Here is a 25,594-nt window from a genome sequence, read left to right on the forward strand (position 1 = left end):
GGCTTTGCAAACCTTTCCTGCTCTCCTTGAGTCCCCCTTAAAAATCTCACCCTCGGTGTGTGTCCTTGCCGCTCCTTTTACTAGATACGTTAGAGAGTGTTGGGTGGTAACTGCAACTTGCTTTTCCTTCACGCCATCACCTCTGCTGCCAGTCATTACCTCTTTTTCTTTTGTTTTCCAAGAAGTGTCTGGTTTTCACAGCTACCTTCTGTTTCAGAATATATTCTGTTTCTCCTTCTCCAGGACTGCTTGCTATTCATCAGCTGGTCCCCCTCTCCTGTGTCTTCAGTTTCTCCTTTCCATGTCCTTCTTATTAAAAACAAAATGTGTCTCTCTCTTTTCTATTTGAAAAAATACTTTTCTCTATGTCACCTTTCCTTTAAATATCAGTATATCTTCCTCTTTTATCATTAAACTTGAGCAGCTACTTTCTATTCCCTATATTTAATTCCTTCATTATTCTTTAAAAAAACTTACTTACCTATGAGTTCTGTTTCCTCTAGTTAAAACTATTTGTGCTAATATTGCTAATCTTTCTAATTGCTACATCCAGTCCTTATCTCATATTACTGTAGTATGAGACACCAACTGACTGCTGTCTTTATGAAGCCTTTCTTTAGTTTCTGGGATATATTGCCTTCTGGTTTTCTTTCTGTTTCTTTAACTATTTTTTCACTTGTTTTTATTCTCCACCTCCTCCTTTCCCCCTTTCTTCTTTCTTTTCCTCCTCTTCCTATTCTTCAGCTCATATTCCTCTACTTTCCTCTTTAATGTGGGTCATCTACAGGATCCTATGATTTTTGCCCTTTACTTCTCCAACATGCCTTTTCTAGAAACTCAACCTATTCCTCTGACTTGATTAACCTTCTCTGTGTTGGTATCTTTGGAATCAGTATCTCTGGCACTGACTGCTTTCCTTTTCTCAAAGAATCTCTTTCCAGCTGTTTTCTGGACATCTATATCTGATTATTTTGTTGGAGTACTGGGCTTCTACATCTAAAAGAAATTCTCCTAGCAAGTCAAGTCCCCTGACCTTAAACACTGTCTCTTTCAAGAATGTCAGAATTCACCTCGCTTTTCTCTGTAGTCACCCTCTGCCTGTTTTCCTGTTTTTTTTTCAGGTTCATGTGATCCGAGAGGTGGCTGCCATGGCTCAGGAGAAGCTTGGGGTGTCTTGTGAGGTCATTGATCTGAGGACTATACTACCTTGGGATGTGGATACAGTTTGCAAGGTAAGAATATAGTGTTGGTAGTGTCCTTTCCTCTAAATCTGTTTACCAAAAACCCTTTCCCAAATTTGTTGGGTCCTTGCAAATAATTATTTTAAAATTGTGAGCTTCCTGAGCCTTTTCAACCAATTTTAAAACTTCAAAACTTATACCCTGAATGAAATGTATGAGCTTGCTGCTCAAGGAAACAAATCGCTTCAGGATTTTTCCCTCCCATGGTTCTGTGTTTAAAATATTACAACTCCTGTTCTGCATGCAGCCAGCTCGGGTTGACTTGTGTGCATAATGGGCCAGTGCAAATGAGACCATATCAGGGCTGTTGGAATCACCTGGGTTTTTAAACTTCTTATTGGTTATGGTTCAGTAAGCCAGGTTTAATACAGCCAGCTAAACCGTTTGGCTGAATTCTCATTTTGTTACTTCTCTGAAAGAGAAGTGAGGTGGATTTTTTTTTTTTTAAAGCAACTTCTTTATATAACTTTAATAATGTGGATCACAGGTTCATGTTCTGTCATGGGATTCTGGCTGCTCTGATTTACAGTTTTCTAAGTAGTCTCAAGAACTTTGGCTTGTTGAGATTGATCTTGTTCTTACTGTTAATAGGATTCATGTAGTCCCCTCTCAAGAATATAGTTTAATTCTCACTTATTGGCTGTAACTGATATCTTTCACATTAATGTCTAGATGAGTTGGAGTGCATCTGTTACCAGATGGGTATATAAGGAAGGTTAAGTTCTTCTCTGTGTATGTGATGATCTTATCTACTAAAGTTTAGGTCACATTGCATGTAATTTTTTTTGATCTACTTTTATAGCAAATGAGTCATAAGACTGAGAGTATTTCACGTTTATTATATTCAAGAGTTTTGGCATTCTTGTAGTTTTTATAGGCTGTTTCTTAGTATTACATAGAAATAATCTGCAGTTGCTGCTGCTATGAAAGTACAGCATAGGGTGTTTGCGCGTGCTTAGTCGCTAAGTCATGTCCAACTCTTTGCAACTCCATAGACTGTAGCCTCCCAGGCTCCTCTGTCCATGGGATTTTCCAGGCAAGAATACTGGAGTGGGTTGCCTTTTCCTTCTCCAATAGCATAGGGTGTTTTTAGGTAGCGATTGTTTGATAATTTAGAGGAAGATTTAAAGTTTGTTCAGTAAATGTTCAGTAGACGCACTGGACACTGTGGAATCACTTGAGATGATTACAAATGGCTTCAGTAATATTCTAAGTCCTTATATTTATAGTTTTCATAATAAAGGGCAGTGTTTTAGGTTGAGCTACTTGTAACTACATGAAAATAACACTTTTAGCAGGCATTTTCAAGTCATGTCAGACATTGTTTCCTTTCAAATAGCCAGTGTTCGAAATTATGGTTAAACCCAGGCTGATAACCTTTGCCCCAGAGGTTGGGCAAAGGTTTGGGTTTCTTGTTTGCAGTGTGTCTCCCTGATTTGGGGGTTTTATATTTATAATGTGAATGGTGCTTTTGCATGAGCACATGATGCTATGTCATGGTGCAGTGGAGAGTACTGATGTATGGTTGGAACACATATTTACATGGGTAAACCGTATTTAAATATTTATATACATTATATAGTCAAAAGATTTGAAGCAGCTTATGATAAATGCAAATGAAGTAACACTCCAGTTAGTAACCATGAAAGTAAAGTGAAAAGAAGTAGAGGAAAAAAGAAGTGGAAAACTATTTTTATGTCAATTTGTGTCTATGAGCATTAACCCTGTCTCCACCCCTACCCTTTATTAAATCTAGTGGGTGCGTCTTTGTAGGATCCTGGAATGTAGACCCTGTTCCTTAGGACTCTGTATGACTGGAGATGATGAAAGAGGAGGCTAAAAGCCTCTACTGAACAAGGAAGAGATGCAGCGAACCTCTGACTGATGCTTTCATCGTGTTATTTTTCCAGCTGATGACCCTCCAGTTATAGTAGTGAAAGCCAGCTTATCATTTCTTGATGACTTTGAGTATATTTGTGCCTCCCGTCATTGTTGATCATGGTACATCTTCAGTTTTCTTTTCATGCACAAAAGAAAATTTTTGATACTTGGCATCTTCTAGGAATCAAAGATGATTTTAAGAAAGAGGACCCTATAACTAAACACTGATTTTAAAAATGAGATTTTTTTTAATAATAATAATTCAACTATTAAATAATAACTACCAAATAATAATTCAACTTTTTTTATTTTTATGAATGCTATAGTAATCAAGATTTATGTCTATCTCTTTCCGTTAGTGCTGTTTTATTGGATGTTTTTGTCTTATGACAAAATTAGATCTCTCAGCTTTATTCATTACATGTTATTCTCAGCACCAAAATACATCGCTTGGAATACCTAGTCAAAAAAAGCCTATTAAAGGTAAACATAATTTATTGAACATAAACATTACCATACTGTGCATAGTACAAGGACTCTGGAACATTGGTTAATGTGGTCTAAATTTCACTATGGTTTTAAAACGTTGTCATACTTTTTGCTTAAGCTTTAAAGCGTTGTTTAAAAGTTATAAACTGGAATAGTTGCTTGGAGGCAGAACAACAGAGTTTTTATTTTTTAATTAATTTTTTATTGAGGTATAGTTGATTTACAATATTATATTAGCTTCAGGTGTAGAACACAGTGATTCAGAGTTTTTATAGATTATGTGCCATTTGAAGTTATAAAATATTGGCTACATTCCCTGTGCTGTGGAATATATCCTTGTAGCTTATTTATTTTATACATAGTAGTTTGTATCTCTTTTCTCCTCTCTTGCCCCTTCCCTGTCCCCTCTGGTAACCACTAGTTTGTTTTCTCTATCTGTGAGTCTGTCCTTTTTTTGTTATATTCACTAGTTTGGTGTACTTTTTAGATTCCACGTATAAGTATTTATCTTTCTCTGTCTGAATTATTTCACTGAGTGTCATGTGCTCCAGGTCCATCCAAACAGCCGGGTTTCTGATTGTTGCTCAGAGAAACTGTAAAGTTGGAGACTGGAGTGGGCCTAAGAACCATAGTCAGTTTATCTAGTCAGTTCTGAACCTGATATTAAACAGTTAAGCCGGAAGCCACTGGAGAGCAGAATAGAAATCCTTGAGTTTTGAAGTATTTAGGAGACAGAGACCTACGCTGAGGCCTGGGGGTTTCAGTAGGGGTAGAGTGGTCTAGGAATAGCAGTGATGAGGGTGCCAAGACCCGAAATGAGTGGTAAATTGACACTGACCTGCAGCTGCTCTTTACCTGCTCTTTACCAGTTTGTCTCAATTAGAAGCTGAGAATCCAGGTGTATAGAAACTTTGTTTCATGGGGTTGTAAATAGCTTAGTTGGTAAAGAATCTGCCTGCAGTGCAGGAGACCCCAGTTGGACTCCTGGGTCAGAAAGATCTGCTGGAGAAGGTTTAGGCTACCTACTCCAGTGTTTTCAGGCTTCCCTTGTGGCTCAACTGGTAAAAAATCTGCTGGCAATGTGGGAGACCTGGGTTCGATCCCTGGGTTGGGAAGATCCCCTGGAAAAGGGAAAGGCTACCCACTCCAGGATTCTGACCTGGAGAATTCCATGGACTGTATACAGTCCATGGAATTGCAAAGAGTTGGACACAACTGAGCAACTTTCACTCATTCACTCAAGGACAGAATTGGAAATTTGAAGGGTCTTAAATACATAGTCTCTGTCTCAAGATATTTGCCAAATTCTAGGGCTCTGTATGATGGCAGCTAAGCAGAATGATCTGAAATGCCAAGCTGTCACTTGACGCTGAAGTGACAAAGGCCCATCATACTTTCCACTGAAAGCTGTGGAGTCAGGTCTTTGTTTAGAGGCAGTCAGAAATAGATCACATCTTCCCAAACCTGCATGCACCTCTATCCCTCTCAGTTCCTTATTGAATTAATGTAATTTACCTTATGCTCTTATCTGCCTAGAGCAGGGAGGCATCTTCCCATCACCTGGAACCTTTTGTTGTTGCTGTTCAGCTGCTCGGTCATGTCTGACGCTTTTTGACCCCATGGACTGCAGCACACCAGGCTTCCTTGTCCTTCACCATCTCCTGGATCTTGCTCAAATTCATGTCCATTGAATCAGTTATGTCATCCAACCAACTCATCCTCTGTTGCCCTCATCTCCTCTTGCCTTCAATCTTTCCCAGCATCAGGGTCTTTTTAATGAGTCAGCTCTTGGCATCAGGTGGCCTAAATATTGGAGCTTCAGCTTCAGCATCAGTCCTTCCAATGGATATTGAGGGTTGATTTCCTTTAGGATTGACTAGTTTGGTCTCCTTGCAGTCCAACAGACTCTCAAGAGTCTTCTCCAGCACCACAGTTGGAAAACATCGGTTCTTCAGTGCTCAGCCTTCTTTATGGTCCAGATCTCACATTTGTACATGACTACTGGAAAAACCGTAGCTTTGACTAGACAGACCTTTGTTGGCAAAATGATGTCTCTGGTTTTTAATATGCTGTCTAGGTTTGTCATAGCTTTTCTTCGAAGGAGCAAGCATCTTTTAACCTCTTAACAATCAGCATTCAATAAAAAATTTTTTTGCAAAGTATATGAAGAGACAGGACCAACTGAGCAAAAACCAAGAGAAAAATAAAGCAATAGAAAGCAGAAATACAGGTGATCCAGATATTGGAGTTAGCAGATGAGGACATTATGATTATTATGGTTAGGAACATAGAGAAAAAAGAAACAAAAGAGGTAAGAAGGTATAGAATTAGTCTAGATAATTGAAGTGAGTGTGTATGTGTGTGTGTATCAAGCATTGTAGAACCAAAAAAAGATCTTTTTGACAGAACTCAATGGATGTGTTTAAAAGCATATTGAACTTAGCAGATGATACAATTAATGAACTAGAAGGCAAGTTAATAGAAAATGTCTAAACTGAAGCACAGGCAGGAAAAAAAATAGACTAAAATAGAAAAGAGCATAAAAGACATTTGTAATGTGATCAAAAGATCTGTTGTAGGATTGATAAAGGAGAAGAGAGAATGAATTGCTCAGATACAATATCTGAGAGTATTTGTCATGAAACTTTTGTAACATCAGCCCACAAATTCAAGATGCTTCATGAACTGCTAAGAGGGATATATTGAAAGAAAATTACACCCATATACTTGATGGAATGACATCTCAAATTGCTGGAGATGCCAACCTAGAATTCTCTACCCAGTGAAAACATTCCTTTAAAATTGAAGTGAAATAAATAGACAAATAGAATTTGAGAGAATTTATCAGCAGTGCATTTTCACTAAAAGATATAATGATACATGTTGTAATCTCTAGAGTAACAACTGAAATAATAGTGAAACTGTATATCCCGCAAATTAAAAAGGGAAGTGTAGATTGATAAAAATATTGACTAGACCACAAGAAAGAGAGGAATACATGTGCAAAAAACAGTTGTGTCAATAGAAAACAGTAAGATGACAGATAAAAATCCAGGTATTTTTGTAAAGATTAAATGTAGATGAATTAAATAATTCAAGTAAAAGACTGAGATTTTCAAACTTTATTAAAAAATGATAGTGATAAATGTGCAGCTTAAACGAGATATACTTTAGGGACTTCCCTGGTGGTCCAGTGGCTAGGACTCTGTGCTCTTGGTGCAGGGGGCCCGGGTTCAGTCCTTGGTCAGGGAACTGGATCCCATATGCTGCAGCTAAAATCCTGCATGCCACAAACAAGGTCAATAGTCTCATGTGACACAGCTAAGACCTGGAGCAAATAAATAGTAAAAAAAAAAAAGAGAATAACAAATTAAAAAAAAGAGAAACATACCGTAAGTATGAGGACACAAAAGTTAGAAAAGTATGGAAAAATAAAGCTGCTATAGTTATACTAGTTTTGAATAAAATTTTAAGGCAAGAAGTGTTACTAAAAATAAAGAGGACTGTTTCATAATGCTGAAGGGATTCATTGACCAGAGGATGTCACATTCTTAAATCTGTCATGTCCTTAATAGCATAGCTTCAAAATATATAAAGCCAAGGAAGCAAAATCAAAGGAAATAGACATATCCACAATCACAGTGGGAGACTTTGACCCCTCTCTTAAGGGCTGATCAGGCAAGCAGACAACATCAGTAGTATGGAAGATCTGAACAGTTAGTACACTTGTGCTCATTGTGTACCCAACGATGCAAGAAATCATTCTTTTTAATTGAATATAGAACATTTGTCAAAAGTGACCAGATGCTAGGACATAAATATAACCTTATGGGTTTCCCTTGTGGCTCAGATGGTAAAGTGTCTGCCTACAATGTGGGAGACCCGGGTTCAATCCCTGGGTCTGGAAGGTCCCCTGGAGAAGGCAGTGGCAACCCACTCCAGTACTCTTGCTTGGAAAATCCCTTGGACGAAGGAGCCCGGTAGGCTATAGTCCATGGGGTTGCTAAGAGTCAGACAAGACTGAGTGACTTTACTTTACTTCAAATATAATCTTAACAAATTTCAGAGTTTGAACTCATTTAGAATATGTTCTCTGACAATAGTAATATTCAGTTAGAAATTGAGAGGGAAAAAAAAAGACATCCAGAAAAGCCCCAGTTCAGTTCAGTTCAGTTCAGTTCAGTTGCTCAGTCGTGTCCGACTATTTGCGACCCCATGAATCGCAGCACGCCAGGCCTCCCTGTCCATCACCAACTCCAGGAGTTCACTTAGACTCACGTCCATCGAGTCCGTGATGCCTTCCAGCCATCTCATCCTCGGTCGTCCCCTTCTCCTCCTGCCCCCAATCCCTCCCAGCATCAGAGTCTTTTCCAGTGAGACAACTCTTCGCATGAGGAGGCAGCTTTAGCATCATTCCTTCCAAAGAACACCCAGGGCTGGTCTCCTTCAGAATGGACTGGTTGGATCTCCTTGCAGTCCAAGGGACTCTCAAGAGTCTTCTCCAACACCACAGTTCAAAAGCATCAATTCTTTGGCGCTCAGCCTTCTTCACAGCCCAACTCTCACATCCATACATGACCACAGGAAAAACCATAGCCTTGACTAGACGGAATTAAATAATTTATATTTAAAGAGCCATGGGTTGTAAAAGAAAAATTGCAACAAAAATTAGAGAAGATACTGAACTGGATGGTTATGAAGATACTACCTATCAAAAGTTTAATGGCTCGGCTAAGCTCATGCTCAGAGGGAACTTTATAGTTGTAGATACATTTATTTAGGAAAAAAAAACAGTAACAACAAAATTAATCTCAGTTTCCATCTCCAGAAAAAAGATCAAACCTAGAGAAAGACAGAAGAAATTAAATAATACAGAGTTGAAATCAATGAAACAGAAAATGTGCAATAGATGTATTTAATGAACTTCAGATCTTTGAAGAGACTAGTATACTTGATAAACTTTTAACAAGACTATTTGAGTAATACACCTGATAAATCTTTAACAAGACTAATGAAAAACATGGATCAAACAAAGTGACAAATACTAGGTATAATTAAGAATGATGGCAGAGTCTACAGACATTAGAAAGGCAATGAAAAGGTATTATGAATAATTTTACAAATAAGTTTTGGGTGAAATGGACAAATACCTGGGAAAATACAAATTTTTCAAAATTAATCAAAGAGGAATTAGAAAACCAGAATAGTCAGGTATCAAAGAAATTGAATCCATTTTTATCAAGCAAATACAAGCAAGCCCTAGGCCCATATGGCTTTACTGGGGAATTCTTTAAAACACAGCACTTTTTTTTTTTAAATTGAAGTATAGTTGATTTACAGTGTTGTAAAACACAATTTAAGTAAAGTTTTGCAGACAGTAGAACAAGAGGGAAAACTTGCAGATTCCTTTTATATAACCAGCTTGATCTTTGTATCATACCTGTTTAGGGCTGTATATAAAACAAAAATATAGACACATTTTTCTTGTGAACACAGATGGGAAAATGAGAAACAGAACACTGGAAAATCAAATCCAGCAATTGAAAAGGCCAACATGAGGGTTTATTTCAAATGAGCAAGGGGTGTTTGAGACCGCATTCACAGAGGGTTGATGCAATTCCCCACATGAACAGAAAATGGCAAAAATAATCTTATTGTCTTGCTAATACAAAAAAATTGATTTGTTAAAAGTCAAATTCATTCATGGTTCAAATATCTTAGCAACGTACAAATGTGAAAGGGAATTCTATATTAACTTGGTAAAGAGTCACTTTATCTTTGTTTTATAAATAAGATTTAATCTGATTAAAAATAGGTTTATCTTATATCTATAAAAATAGCTATAAAAAGCCTGTGGACAAAATTTCCCAGTGAAATTTTGACAGTTTCCCCCTTGAAATCAAGAGTGCAATAGGATCAGTTCAGTTCAGTTCAGTCGCTCAGTCATGTCCGACTCTTTGCAACCCCTCATATTTAAAGGCAAGAGACATGACAGTTATATGGATTGAAAAGGAAGAAATAAAACTTATCCATAGATAACATGACTTGTTTATAAGAAAGATCAGTAGAATCTACAGGAAGATTATTGGAATTAAATGAATTTACCAAGGTCCCTGGAAGCAAGGTCAATATACGATTGTATTTTTGTATATTGATTGTCAGTACAATCAATTGTATTTTTATATACCAGCCACAGAAATTGATACTTAAAATTTGATAATAATGGAAATGTTTGAAATTAATTTGAAATATAATTAATTCAGAAGTTGATAATATTTTTAAAAACATCAAAAACCACACACCTAGGGAGAAATGGAGTGATATGTGTATAAAAACTTTATGTAGAAAAGCCACAAAATATTTAGAGAAATTAAAGAAGATCCACCCAAACAGAAGAACATAGTATTCTAATTATTGCTTTGGCTATTCTTGGCCTTGTAGTCTTGAAGAAGAATAAAGCTAGAGGAGTTAATAGTCAAATATGTTATAGGCAAAATGTGTTGCAAGGTTGTAGGAATTACAACAGTGTATTGGTGTAAAGGTGGGCATATAGACCAATGGAACAGAATAAAAAGTACAGAAACAGACCTGTTGGTTGTTTGATTTGGGACAAAGGTGATTGCAGTTCAGAGAAGACAGATGGACTTTTCAGTAAATGGTGCTGTTTTGGATACCGCAGAAAATAATTATGTTAACCTGTAAAACACAAATGTCAGTTTCAGAAAATTGCAAATCTAATTGTGAGAGAGAATATGATAAAGCTCTTGGGAGAACAGATGAATGTCTTTATGATCTTGTACAAAGATTTCTTAACTAGAACAAAACAAAAATGCAGAAATGCTAACATTAAAATAAATTGTTGAAACTGGATTTCATTAGTTCAATTTTGTTAAGAATTTATTGGGAATTCTCTGGTGGTCCAGTGGTTAGGACTCTGTGCTTTTACTGATGAGGGTGTGGGTTCAGTCCCTGGGCTGGGATCTAAGATCCCACAAGCCATGTGGTGTGGCCAAAAAAATACAAAAAATAAACGAACGAGAAACTTATTCATCAAAAGGCCTCAAAAGTACATTGACACACTTGGAGAAACTTAATGGAAATTTATGTTCAGAAATATAGAGTACTGTTACAATCAAAAGAAAAAAAAGACACTGAGTAGGAATATGGATGCAAGTCTTGATAAGTTATTTCATGAAAGAATATATCCAAATGACTGATAAACATAGGGTAAATTGCTCAATTTCTTTAGTCATCAGAACATGCAAATAAAAACCGCAATATTGTTGTTTAGTCGCCCAGACATGTCCAACTCTTTGTGGCCCCATGGACTACAGTACTAGGCCTCCCTGTCCCTCACCTTTTGCCAGAGTTTGCCCAAGTTCATGTCCATTGCATTAGTGATGCCATCCAGCCATCTCGTCCCAAATACGATGTGATACCATTAAACACACCATTCTGGCTAAAATGAAAAGTACTCCTCAGAACCAAGTATGGCCAAGGATAGAACAATTTATCTTTCATATATTGCTGTTGGGGATATTAAGTTGTTACAACCATTTAAAAAATAGTTGGGCATTATCCAGCTGATTGCTATGACCCAGAAATCCACTCCTATGTATATACCCAACAGAAGTTTATAAAAGATAAGCTCAAGAATGTTCATAGTGCTTCACACTATTAGATGCACACTAGCCAGAAGATGGAAACATTATCATAGGATATTGTTATGCAGTGAAAATAGATTACCAACAAATTTAATGGAACAGTGTGTATGCACCTCAAAACAGTTTGACTTAAAAAAGCTAGATTTGAATGAGTACATACTGTATGATTCCGTTTATATAGTGTGCAAAGACAGATACAACTCATCTGTGGTGTTGGAGTCAGGTGAGTGTCATATGGTGGTTAATCAGGAGGGGGCCTGAGAAGTACGGGATGCTGTAACAGTTTCTTGTTCTGGGTGCTGGTTATATAGGTTCAATTTTGAAAACTGAGCAGAGGACTCATTTATGTGCTTTTTGTGTGTGTGTGTATGTTATCCTTCAAAAGAAGGTAAAAGAAGAAAAAAAATGAAAATGCAGAAAAAACACTGTTCGCACTGATTAGTTTCTTTGAATTTGGGTTGTAGTGGAGTTTGTGTAGACTCAGGGAAAGCTGTGGTGTGCTCTGGCCAAGGTAAGTTTCTCTTGTCATTAAATGTTCTAACTCAGCTCAGCTGTCACATTGATGAAAACAGGAACTCTCATCCCAAGAGCGGTAGCTCTGCTCTTCCCAGGAATGAGGACAGTGGCTAAGTGCTGTGCCTTAACACTAAGCTAAGGGCTGGAATGGTCTTCCCTGCTGAGATACAGACCTCATTCAAAGGCATTTAGAAGTGAAATGCAAGCTAACAAAGCAGTGGACAGGCTCAGAGTTAGCCCTTGAGGTGCTGTCCAGCTGGAAATGAAGATTCTTTTTTAAAGAGGAGAAATTCAGAGTAATTGCCCATGAAAAACAAGAATTTGATTTTGGTAGGAGAATGATGGGCTTTGAAAGAAACTCTAGATTTCAAGTATCATATGGGCTTCCCTGGTAGCTCAGCTGGTAAAGAATCCACCTACAATGCAGGAGACCCCATTCTGATTCCTGGGTCAGGAAGATCCCCTGGAGAAGGTAGATTACCCACTCCAGTATTCTTGTGGCTCAGCTTGTAAAGAATCTGCCTGCAAAGTGGGAGACCTGGGTTCAATCCCTGGGTTGGGAAGTTCCCCTGGAGAAGGGAACGACTACCCACTCCAGTATTCTGGCCTGGAGAATTCCATGGACTCCATGGGGTTGCAAAGAGTCAGACATCACTGAGTGATTGTCACTTTCACTCTCATTGTCATTCAGCTTAGAATACAGCATTCAACACTGCAAAAAGGAATGAGAAATAACCATTTACAAAGTGTAGGTGATTTCCGGGAGAAAGATCAGTCACCTCAGATATGCAGATGACACCACCCTTATGGCAGAAAGTGAAGAGGAACTGAAAAGCCTCTTGATGAAAGGGAAAGAGGAGAGTGAAAAAGTTGGCTTCAAGCTCAACATTCGGAAAACGAAGATAATGGCATCCAGTCCCATCACTTCATGGGAAATAGATGTGGAAACAGTGTCAGACTTTATTTTGGGGGGCTCCAAAGTCACTGCAGATGGTGATTGTAGCCATGAAATTGAAAGACGCTTACTCCTTGGAAGGAAAGTTATGACCAACCTAGATAGCATATTGAAAAGCAGAGACATTACTTTGCCAACAAAGGTCCATCTAGTCAAGACTATGGTTTTTCCAGTGGTCATGTATGGATGTGAGAGTTGGACTGTGAAGAAGGCTGAGCGCCGAAGAATTGATGCTTTTGAACTGTGGTGTTGGAGAAGACTCTTGAGAGTCCCTTGGACTGCAAGGAGATCCAACCAGTCCATTCTGAAGGAGATCAGTCCTGGGATTTCTTTGGAAGGAATGATGCTAAAGCTGAAACTCCAGTACTTTGGCCACCTCATGTGAAGAGTTGGTTCATTGGAAAAGACTCTGATGCTGGGAGGGATTGGGGGCAGGAGGAGAAGGGGATGACAGAGGATGAGATGGCTGGATGGCATCATGGATTTGATGGACGTGAGTTTGAGTGAACTCCAGGAGTTGGTGATGGACAGGGAGGCCTGGCGTGCTGCGATTCATGGGGTCGCAAAGAGTCGGACACGACTGAGCGACTGAACTGAACTGAACTGAACTAATAGAGAAAATTGACACCTGATTTTGGTATGCTTACACTTTAATTGAAGATTTTTTGTTGTTCACTTGCTAAGTTGTATCCAACTCTCTGCAACTTCATGGACTGCAACATGCCAGGCTTCCCTGTCCTTCAGTGTCTCTTGGAGTTTGCTCAAATTCATGTCCATTGAGTCAGTGATGCTATCTAACAATCTCATCTTCTGCCGCCCTCTTTTCCTTTTGCCTTTAAAATTTCCCAGTGTTAAAGATTAAATAATGCTAATTATTGAAATAAATAAGGGTCTTCCTTTATATCTTGGGAGTCTCTGATTTCTCTCTTTCTCTCCGGCTCTGCTTTCCCACATTTAATTCCAAAGCAGACCCTCCTGGCTTTGTCTGCACAATATGTACAAAATCTGACCACAGCTTCTACTGCTATTACCCTTGATCCTAGTCCAGACCACTAACATTTCTCACCTGGGTTTTGGCCACAACCTCCTAACTACTGTCCCTGCTTCTGTCCTATCCTTGCCATAGGCAGGGGTGATCCTTTGAAACGTGATTCATATAATATCCCTTCTAGTCTCAAAAGGCATCAATGTTTCCCATTCAACTCAGTGGAAAAGTCAAATTCCTAATCAAGGTCTACAGGGATTCACCTGATCTCACTGCTCTCCACACCTCACTGCCCATCCACTCTTCAGGAAATGCTCCTGGTTGATTCTTGTCAACTACAAATTGGCACTAGCCATATACTTCTACAGGAATTAAATCATCTGCTGCTGCAGCTGCTGATTTTCACTATCTCTTGAAAGAAGTTCAGGGTGGAGAGCAGAAGGGAAGCACTCTGTGCTTGAGAATAACTGGCAGAACAGGTCTTCAGATAGTTGGATATTTTCAGGAGCCGACTTTATGAGCCCAATTCTTGTATCTCCTTATATCTGTGAAAGCACTAAAATCCTTCATGGTAGTGACTGCTCACTGTGACTAGCAGAAATCTGCAAAATTATGTGCTTGATTGCGTGTACTCCCCCTTCACCAAAATCACATATATACTGACCTTTTCCTATTGCCTCTTTGGAGCAGTTTCTCAGAGCTATCTGAGGTGCTGTCTCCCGGGCTATAGTCCTCATTTTGCCCCAAATAAAGCTTAACTAACAACTCTCACATTATGCTTTTGTTTTTGAAGTTGACACTCTAAAGCAAGGGACTCTGTTAGGTCATCACTCGAGTATCTTCTCACGAAAGCCTTCCCTGACCAGCTTACTAGTGAATATTGAGTCCCATTGTTCCTGCCAAGACTCCGTTTCATCTCTTTGTTTTCTTCTAGAAAGGTGAACACGATCTAACATATTATGTAACTTTTGTATTGTTGATCTTCTCCCATTGGAAGGTAAATTTTGTCAGGTCAGGGATTTTGTCTGTTGGCTCAATGCTGAACTCTCAGTACCTGAAACAATACCTGGCTGGATGCTTGGTGTTTGATAAAAAATTATTGAAAAGTTATTAGGAATGATAGCAAGAGAAAGTTTGATAATATGCTACGAAAACCATTATAGTATTGAAATGTTCTGAATTTGGTGCTTTTTCTTACTCTTGGTGCCTTATACAAAAGTTTGAAAAGTAACTCTATAATATTGCTCTATGAATAAATCCTCAAATTTATTCTAAGTCAAAACATTTAAGTCTTAAGTTGACCTTTTTTAAAATACATTTTTCATAATGATGTATAGAATTTCCTCATTTGAATCAATTTAAAATAGGACCAATATATCTATTCAGAAGAGCAAAGTGAAATTGACTACAGTAAACATCCGCCATCTGTAATTTCTGAGAAGTGACTTCTTAGGATAGTTTTTTATTTAGATGACAACTATATATTCTTTGTGGACTTCTCTGATAGCTCAGATGGTAAAGAATGCACCTGCGATGCAGGAGACCCTAGTTCGATTCCTGGGTCGGGAAGATCCCCTGGAGAGGGGATAGGCGACCCACTCCGGTATTCTTCGGCTTCCCTTGTGGCTCAGCTGATAAAGAATCTGCCTGCAGTGCGGGAGACCTGGGTTTGATCCCTGGGTTGGGAAGATCCCCTGCAGAAGGGAAAGGCTACCCACTCTAGTATTCTGGCCTGGGGAATTCCAAGGATTGTATAGTCCATGCAGTTGCAAAGAGTCGGACAAGCCTGAGCAACTTTCACTCAACACTCAATCACTATATAGTATTTGTAGCAACTTTTAAAGAAGAGTCAGACATGACTGAGCGACTGAACTGAACTGAACCTTTTGGATATCAAAATTTCTAAAACATTTTTGCAAAGAAAATATGATGTATATAACTTTATCTCTAATAGTCCAATAGAGAATAGGCTGGTGGTTGCGAAGAGGGTGGAGTTTGGTGGAGAGATGGAGTGGGAGGTTGGGGTTCGCAGATGTAAGCTTTTATATATAGAGTGGAGAAGAACAAGGTCCTACTGTATAGCACAGGAAGCTATATTCAATGTCCAATGTGAAACCATAATGGAAAATAGTATAAAAAAGTATATATATGTATAACTGAATCACTTTGCTGCATAACAGAAATGAATACAACATTGCAAATCAACTATACTTCAATAGAAATAGTAAAACTGAGAAGAAGAAGCCCCCCAAAACCAAGAAAAATCAAGTTCAATGAACTCAGATTGTCATACTCTATTGACAGTTATATTTGTTGAGGTATTTAGCTGTTTGCTTCACTGATATGTTTTTATGCTTAATTTTTATGGTTTTAGGCCTTTTTATTTATTTATTTATTTTATTTATTTATTTATTTATTTTTAATTTTTAGTTTTTTATTTTTTAAATTTTAAAATCTTTAATTCTTACATGCATTCCCAAACATGAACCCCCCTCCCACCTCCCTCCCCATAACATCTTACTGGGTCATCCCCATGCACCAGCCCCAAGCATGCTGGCCTGGCCAATGTACGTGTTCTGGTTACAAAGTTTGGTCATCTGGAACAACGTGACAGCAAAGAAGAGGATAAAAGAAAATTTAAATTTAAAAAGGCCAGGTTTAGGCCAGGTTTAGGCCTTTTTAAATTTAAATTTTCTTTTATCCTCTTCTTTGCTGTCACGTTGTTCCAGATGACCAAACTTTGTAACCAGAACACGTACATTGGCCAGGGCAGGCCTGTAGTGTTTCCTCATGAACTGAGAACACATGCTTCACTCTTCAAACCTTGTGATATCAGTTTGGGCTTTTCAGAACCTTTCTCTTGTTATTTCCTTGTCTGCATTGCAGGTGGGTCATGATCATGGAATTTAGAGCTGGAGGAGGCTGGTCTGGGCCTGTTCCCTTGGGCCTTCTTGCTGGCCCTAGGAGAGGCCTGTGACCTCTGCATCCATCACAGCTCTTAGGCACTGCTTCTGATCAGGGGTTTTCTCTGTTCAAGGGCACTGTGGGTACAAAGTACTGTGTTGAAATCTCACCCCCAACTATAATCTACTTTTTTTGAGTATAATCTACATGGGAGGTGTTTTTGTATTTTAAACAAAGTTAGGACATGACATAAAAAGAATCTTCTCTCCCTCCTTCACTTCTCTCTCCACCTCTCTCTTTTGCTTTCCCTCTCCTTTCTCTCTTAAACCTAAGTGATGTAACAAAAGATAATGATGTGTCCATAGATGCAAATGGTTGTTCTTTGGCTACATACTGAGGCAACTGTGGGCTTCCCTCATAGCTCAGACAGTAAAGAACCTGCCTGAAATGCAGGAGACCCAGGTTCGATCCCTGGATTGGGAAGATCCCCTGGAGAAGGAAGTGGCATCCCACTCCAGTATTCTAGCCTGGGAAATCCCATGGACAGAGGAGCCTGGTGGGCTTACAGTCCATGGGGTCACAAAGAGTCGGACATGACTGAGTGACTAACATTTTCATTCTGAGGCAGTTGTAGTCTCAGTATTTTTGAGTTTAGGCTATCAAAGGAGCAGGTCAGGGCCTCAGTATTACTAGAGTGCAGGACAGAAACGAAGTAATTCAGCTGGGGCAAGGGAGGGACCACGGTTAGGAGGGAGGGCTCAGTGCTCCTAGATTTACCATCCTATCATCCTACCCAGTGAAGAAGACAATGGCACCCCACTCCAGTACTCTTGCCTGGAAAATCCCATGGATGGAGGAGCCTGGTGGGCTGCAGTCCATGGGGTCGCTAAGATTTGGACACGACTGAGTGACTTCACTTTCACTTTTCACTTTCATGCACTGGAGAAGGAAATGGCAATCCACTCCAGTATTCTTGCTTGGAGAATCCCAGGGATGGGGGAGCCTGGTGGGCTGCCATCTATGGGGTCGCACAGAGTCGGACACGACTGAAGCAACTTAGGAGCAGCAGCATCCTACCCAGTCACCCTAGTTTTTTTCCATTCTTGCTTCAAAAGACTTCACTGGGACCCTAGATTAAGGTAAGGCAGGTTCTCAGGCTGCCAGGGAGGGGTGGGTGTGGAAGGGTTTTGGGAACAGAGGGTGCTTCTATACTCAATCCAAGGGATATTGTAGGAGTGAAACTGGGAAGGTATTAAATGGTCATCTGAATATAATTTATACATAAAGAACCAAGTTTGCTTGGTCTTTGTATTTGCACCTGGTGTTAATTAGTGTTAACTGTGAACAGCGCAGAACATCTTTAGAAGACGCATAGTACCACTGAAGATCAACAAAAATGTATGGGTTGTATTTTAGGGCTTTTAATTCTTAGTTTGTTGTGTTTGTTTTTATCGTGATAGGGTTGGCTTAGACTACCATAGATTTCACTTTTATTAAGAGTTCTAGCCTAGCAAGGTAATGCTAAGGTCTCTGCTCTGTACTGAATGGTTCTAAATTGGTTTTATGACAAAGTTGGAGAATTTGCCCTTAGAGAATCCATCATGGCACAGTACTACCAGTTATATCCATATTTTTAGTTGATTTCTGGACTTCATTGAGTAATTCAGTGATTGAATACTAGCTATTTGCTTGAGGCTTTATATTTGTGAGGGAGAAGGGAGAATATGAGATTGAGTGAGCATTAGACTTGACCCAGGAGTGGGGGTTGGGGGAGAAGAGGCGCTAGTAACTGCTATCACCACTAGAGGCCTCTCTTAAACCAAATTTCATGCTTGATATCACCAGGTTTTCTCAGAGGGGCCTGGCTCCATCATTGTAAATTAAGAATATTTTCAGTTATGGTTCTGAATAAATAGTATGATAGAGCTTTTATTCTCGAACATATATTTTAATGTAACCCAAATGTTTTCTATAAAGTATGTATCTTAACATCTCTGATCTATTAGTCTGAAAACAAATGAGGGATCTTTCTTTGCTCTTCACTTTCACTGTCTAAATAAGCTTTTTAGTGAAAACATGTAATCAAAGACTATGGCCAGATGAAAATTATATATCTCCCTGACTATGCAAGGATATTAGGCTGAAAATTATTACTGATTTAACATGTGTTTAATCTTTGAGCGCAGTTTATATTTTGCGGTCGGTAGACTATAAAATTAAGTTATATACTAAAAATTGCATGTATTCTTTTGTGATTATAAGAAGCTTCTAATATTAAAAACCTGTTTAAGGAATGATTTGAAAATCTTTCTAGATTTCATGTTATCTGGGGTAAAATTAAGTGCTTTCCTTTAGAAGTAATGAAAATAAGTCTAATTTTTAGTTTGGAATTATTTTGCGTGTAGGTTGACCTTGGTGAGAAAGCAGGCAGGTGGGGCAGGATCATTCCATGTGGTGAGAATGGTTGTTCTGTTCCAAAGTTGGAACTTTATTTCACCTTCCATGTCATTGTTCCTATTGGATTTTCTTTGTTGTGACCACAGCTAGTTAGTTGTTATACTAAATGGAGCAAGTTCCAGGTTGTAACTAAGGACGTTTATGGCCCTGTGTGGTGGCCTTTGGCCAATTCCTCTGAGTTCCATGAAGGCAGGGAGTTTTTGTAGATCTTGCTTATTGCTGTGTGTATCCCTAAGAATCTTCAAGAGTGTCTAGTATGTAGAAGATCTGCAGTAAATTTTCTTGAATGATCTTATTGAACTGCAAAAATAACATATAATAATAATTTGCTTTTTCAGTGAAAGAAGTTAAAGGAGAAACTGGTTAATTCCTGTAGAAAAAAATACATAGCAAGTATCACTCCTGCCCCCTGGCAAATTTTTGATATGACTTAGGATTTAGATATGTTTTGAAGAAGATTAAAATAAAAACTGGGTTCTGATCTAATTTTGTGTTGCAGGCGTGCTAATCTGCTTCAGTTGTGTCTGACTCTTTGCGACCCCATGGACTGTAGCCTGCCAGGCTCCTCTGTCCAGAATTGAGTGGGTTGCTGTGCCCTCCTCTAGAGGATCTTCCCAACCCAGGGATTGAACCCACAACTCTTACGTCTCCTGCATTGGCAGGCAGGTTCTTTACCACTAGTGCCCCCGAAAGTGAAAGTGAAAGTGAAGTCACTCAGTTGTGTCCGAGTCTTTGCGATCCCATGGACTGTAGCCTACCAGGCTTCTCTGTCCATGGGATTTTCCAGGCAAGAGTATTGGAGTGGGGTGCCATCGCCTTCTCCCTGGCCTCCCCTAATTTTGTGTTATATATTTTATATAACAAGACTTAAAGTACTGTCTGATAATTGGTGAATAAAAGAAGTTAAAGGGGCACGTTTTACACATATCTCCGTCAGTATGCATGACAGTTCTTCTAATTAGACATCAGTATCATCATTTGATAGGTGAGGAAACTCAAGTTCAGGAAAGGGAGAGTAACTTGCTCCTACCAGCTCCTACCCAGCTGATGAGAGGCAGAGCTGGGCTCCGCCTAGATTACTGAACTCAGTCTTTCCTTTTTCTTTTTTACACCATGCAGTTTCTCAAGCAGAGTTTGAGCAGAATCTTTTAAGTGTCTTTCAAGATGTGATGAAGTAACTGATTTGTGATGTAACTTGGAAGTATAAAAGATACTGGCTATAGAAATGTATTTCCAGAGATGGGTAGTCCTTTTGTCCATGTTTATTTCATGTGGGCTTTTTGTCAGAACTCCATATATTCTGATTTAATCCTTTCAGTTATCCTATATGCTAAGAATTAGGACTCCCGTTTTAGAGATGAGGTAACTGAGTCTCAGAAAAATTAGCAATGTCCCTAAGCCTTTTGGCTAATAAGTGGCAGAATTATGGTAGTTCAGTCTCAGATCTTCCTGAACCCTGCTATTTTTACAGTACAATAGTGCCTCCTGTTAGAGTAGTTATTTTAAAGTTAACTGACTTCATGCTTTAAAAATTATCATTTGAGTTTTGCTGATGAAATGCTTCTAAGTTTGAGCTTGCAACATCCCAGTAATTTTCTTTCACATTTGCCCACCAGGATAACACTTTGAAAAGTACGTAACATTCTTAATACAGCATAACCTTATAAATCACACTATCTTATTTTGTTTCATTTGGCATTGTTATTTTCCTTCCATGTAGAACTGGGGAGAGCAAGGTTGACCCACTAATTGTATTTTTCTATTTCTAATCCTTTTTGAGGGGTCTCCTTATACTGGCATACCTCATTTTATTATGCTTCACAGTATATTACATTTTTAAAAATTGGAGGTTTGTGGCAACCCTGTGTCCACCAAGTCTGTTGTGCCATTTTTCCAGCAGCATCTGCTCACTGTGGGTCTCCGAGTCACATTTTGGTAATTCTTGCAGTATTGGAAGTTTTTTCATTATTTTTATATTTGAGATGGTAGTCTGTGACTAGTGATTTTTGATGTTATTATTGTGATCTTGTGGGGACAACAGGGTGGAAGACAATGAGCTTAACTGATAAATTTGGTGTGTATTCTGGCTCTTCACTGATCAGCTGTTCCTGTCTCTCACCGTCTCCTCAGGTCTCCATATTCCCTGAGACACAAAAATATAAAAACCAGTCCAGTTAATACCCTTACAAGGCCTCTAAGTGTTCAAGTAAAAGAAAAGGTGCTATGTCTCTTGCTTTAAATTAAAAGCTAGAAACGATGCAGCTTCGTGATGAGGGCATGTCCAAGGCTGAGAATGGCATAAAGCTAGTCCCCTTGTGCCAAACAGTTACCCAAGCTGTGTATGCAGAGAAGTTCTTTTTTTTTTTTCTCCTCTTGGTTAAGCAGGTTGTAGGATCTTAGTTCCCTGACTAGGAATTGAACCTGGGCCCTTGGCAGTGAAAGTGCAGAGCCCTAACCAACTGGACTGACAGGGAGTTCCTACAGAAGAGAAGTTCTTGAGGGAAATTAAAAGAGCTACCCCAGTAGAAGCACAGATGATAAGGCAAAGCAGCCTTATTGCTAAAATGGAGAAAGTTTTTGTGCTCTGGATAAAAGGTCAAATCAGCCACAACATTCCCTTAAGTCAAATCCTAATCCAGAGGGAGACCCTAACTGTCTTCAATTCTATGAGGCTTCAGAAAGGTGAGGAAGGTGCAGAAGAGAGGTTTCAATCTAGCCGAGATTGGTGTGTAAGGTTTGTTTTTTTTTTTAAAAAAAGCCATTTCCCTAACAACAAAGTGGGACCATAAAGCAGCAAGTGCTGGTGTAGGAGCTGCAGCAAGTCACCCAGAAGATCTAGCGGAGGAAATGAATGAAGGTAGCTACACCAAATGACAGATTTTCAGTGTAGACAAAACAGCCTTCTGCTGAAAGAAGATGCTATCTAGGGCTTCCATAGCTAGAGAGGAGAAGCCAGCGCCTGACTTCAAAGCTGCAAAGGACAGATTGCCTGTCTTGTTAGGGGCTGATGCAGCTGATGGCTGAGGTTGAAGCCAATGCTCATTAATCATTCTGAAAATCCCAGGGCCCTTAAGACTCATGCTAAATCTACTCTGCCTGTGCTCTGTAAATGGAACAATAACGCCTGGATGACAGCACATCTGTTGACAACATGGCTTACTGAGTATTTTTAGCCCACTGTTCAGAAATACTGCTTAAAAAAAAAAGGAAAAAAGGAAAAACAAAGATTTTCTTCAAAGTATTTACTGCTTATTGACAATGCACCCAGTCACCCAAGAGCTCTGTTGAAGATGTACAACAAGATTAACGATATATTCATGCCTGGTATTATAACATCCATTTTGCAGCCCATGGATCAAGGAGTAATTTTGACTTTCTTTGAGAAATACACTTCATAAAGTTATAGCTGCCATAGATAGTGATTCCTCTGATGTATCTGGTCAAAGTCAATCAAAAACCTTCTGAAAAATTTTCACCCTTCTAGATACCATTAAGAGCATTTGTGACTCATGGGAAGAAGTGCAACTATTAACATTAACAAGAGTTTGGAAGATGTTGATTTCAACGCTCGTGGATGACTTTGAGAGGTTTAAGCCTTCAGTGGAGGAAATAATTGTAGACGGGATGCACATAGCAAGAGAAAGTGAAGTCGCTCAGTCGCTCAGTCGTGCCCGACTCTTTGCAACCCCATGGATAGTAGCCTGCACCAAGCTCCTCTGTCCATGGGATTTTCAAGGCAAGAAGTACTGGAGTGGGTTGCCATTTCCTTCTCCAATAGCAAGAGGACTGGAATCAAAAAGGAGCTGAAGGATGTGACTGAAGTGCAATTTGATGATAAAACTTGAAGAGATGAGGAGTTGCTTCTTATGCATGAGCATAGAAAGTGGCTTCTTGAGATAAAATCTACTCCTGGTGAGGACACTGTGAAGATTATTGAAATGACAACAAAAGATTTAGAATACACTATGAACTTATTTGATAAAGCAGCTGCAGGGTTTGAGGAGGCTGAAAGGATTTCTATGGGAATGCTATCAAACAGCATTGCTTACTACAGAGAAATCACTTGTGAAAGGAAGAGTCAGTTGATGAGGTAACCTTCATTGTCTTATTTTAAGAAATTACCACGGTGACCCCAGCCTTCAGCAACCACCACTCTGATCAGTCAGCAGCCATCAACATCAAGGCAAGACCATCTACCAGCAAAAAGATTATGACTTGCTGACTTTTGTCGATGGTTAACATTTTTTAAGCAATAAAGTCTTTTTAAAATTAGGTCCGTACATTGATTTTTAACATGTTACTGAATACTTGGTAGACTAGAATGTAGAGTAAGCCTAACTTTTATGTGCACTGAGAAACCAAAAACTTTCATGTGAATCACGGTATGGTGACAGTCGCTTTTTTGCAGGGGTCAAGGCAGTGGCACCCCACTCTAGTACTCTTGCCTGGAAAATCCCATGGACGAAGGAGCCTGGTGGGCTGCAGTCCATGGGGTCGCGAAGAGTCGGACAAGACTGAGCGACTTCATTTTCACTTTTCACTTTCATGCATTGGAGAAGGAAATGGTGACCCACTCCAGTGTTCTTGCCTGGAGAATCCTAGGGACGGGGGAGCCTGGTGGGCTGCCGTCTATGGGGTCGCGCAGAGTCGGACACGACTGAAGTGACTTAGCGGCAGCAGCAGGAACCCAACCCACAATATCTCGAAGTATGCCTGTACACTTAAATGATTTGAGTTTTACTCAAGATTTTCATTTTGTTTAAACTCTCTGCCTTTGCTTTTAGGAGCAGCATGAAAAGAAAGAACTTCATCACCTCATTTATGGTGAACAAAGATCATAGGTACATTATGTTCAGAGTTTAACATTTGAGATGTTATGTAAGAAATCTACATTTATTGAATTTTTGTGTTTCTCTCTGGTGACTCTTAACATACTTTCCCATTAAATTGGTATTTACACTTAGAAAATTGTAGCATTTATGCTACCATCTGTAACTTTTTTTTGCCTTTTCTAAACACAGTGGTTTTGTAGTATTTTACTATTAAAATTTAACTTAAAAATTACTGAAACTGTGGTCTATAAAGGTTTTAAAAAACAAAATTAGAATGTATGCCATTTACCTGTTTAATTTATTTAATCCAGAATTGAGGCTACTGTTATCAGTCATGGATAGTCAACCCTTCCAAATATGTACACTTCCTGTCACATGTTTAACTTGACTTTTCTTCCAGAAGCTTGTTTTTGCTCTCTACTTGTTTATATTTTCTTTTATATCTTTAATTAAATATATATAGTTTCTTACGTAGCTGTTTGACACTTTAAGTTTATTTTGTAGTAGCTTTGTTGATATTGTGAATAATGTAATTTTCCCCCCTTTTTTGCCCTCATGTTTCTTTTTTTGAGTGTGACAGTACCAGAGATGAAAATAAAGTAATACATTAACGTGATGGCCAAACACATAGCACCGCAGAGCTTGTAATGCAAGAAAATGTTTTCTGTCTCTGTCCCTAGGCCCAGCCTCTGAACCCATAAAGTTTAGTTGATTTACAATGCTGTTAATTTTTACTGTACAGTAAAGTGATTGAATATGTATACTATGCAGTTATATTCTTTTCCATTATGGTTTATCATAGGATACTAAATACAGTTCTCTGTGCGGTACAATAGGACCCTGTTGTCCATTCATCCTATATATAATAGTTTACATGTGCTAATCTCAACTTCCCACACCGTCCCTCCCCCACCACCCTTGCCCTTGGCAACTGCAAGTCTGTTCTCTGTGGTCCATAAGTCTGTTTCCGTCTTGTAGATAGGTTCATTCCCACATACAAGTGAGATCATGTAGTATTTGTCTTTCTCTATTTGACTTCACTTAGTATGGTAATCTCTAGTTGCATCTGTGGTGCCTCTGAGGGCGTTATTTTGTTTTTTTGTCTTTTTAAAATGGCTGAGTAGTATTCCACTGTGTATATGTATGACATCTTCTTTATCCATTCATCTGTTGATGGACATTTGGTTGTTTCCACGTCTTGGCTGTTGTGACTAGTGCTGCTATAAACATAGGGGTGCATGTATCTTTTTGAATTAGCTTTGTTTTGATATATGCCCAAGAGTGAGACTGTAAACACAGCTACTTTTAGCCATTTCTCTTTTGTTCTTTTGATAGCTACCTCTGTATCTTTAAGTAATATATTGTACAGGTATTTCTGCTGTAAGGAAATTTATTTATTTCCGAAAAGTCCTGAATTCTACAGAAATACTCACTAAAACATGACATGGTTAATGGAAAAAATAGGTTGGATAGACTACTTCAGTTTGTCACTTGGTGTCTGGATCAAGAAAGAATTTATGACTAGAGTCAGGAAGAATTGAACCTGCTGAGTTATGGAGTTAAGGTCAAAATGCATTTAATTTGGGGAGAACCATGTAATAAATACTTCTAAAACAGAGCAGATGGGCCAACCTGAGCCAAGAGGTATACGGTATGGAATGGTCTTTCTC

At 38.9% G+C, this 25,594-nt stretch overlaps 1 protein-coding gene across 2 annotated transcripts in view; it reads left to right on the top strand.

The window, feature by feature from the left end:
* Positions 1 to 25,594, top strand: part of BCKDHB (branched chain keto acid dehydrogenase E1 subunit beta) — a 269,317-nt gene that overhangs the window by 96,407 nt on the left and 147,316 nt on the right. The window contains exon 8 of one of the 2 annotated variants that reach the window (XR_011258750.1): positions 1,122 to 1,252. Coding sequence is in view for 1 of the 2 variants with exons in the window: in XM_069598961.1 (XP_069455062.1) it covers positions 1,122 to 1,232 (111 nt within the window). In the remaining variant the exon portion in view is untranslated. The remainder of the gene's footprint in view (positions 1 to 1,121; positions 1,253 to 25,594) is intronic. The other variant, XM_069598961.1, reaches the window with a different exon arrangement.

The sequence above is a fragment of the Ovis canadensis genome, chromosome 8 (genome assembly GCF_042477335.2).
Source record: "Ovis canadensis isolate MfBH-ARS-UI-01 breed Bighorn chromosome 8, ARS-UI_OviCan_v2, whole genome shotgun sequence".
Classification (NCBI taxonomy): domain Eukaryota; kingdom Metazoa; phylum Chordata; class Mammalia; order Artiodactyla; family Bovidae; genus Ovis; species Ovis canadensis.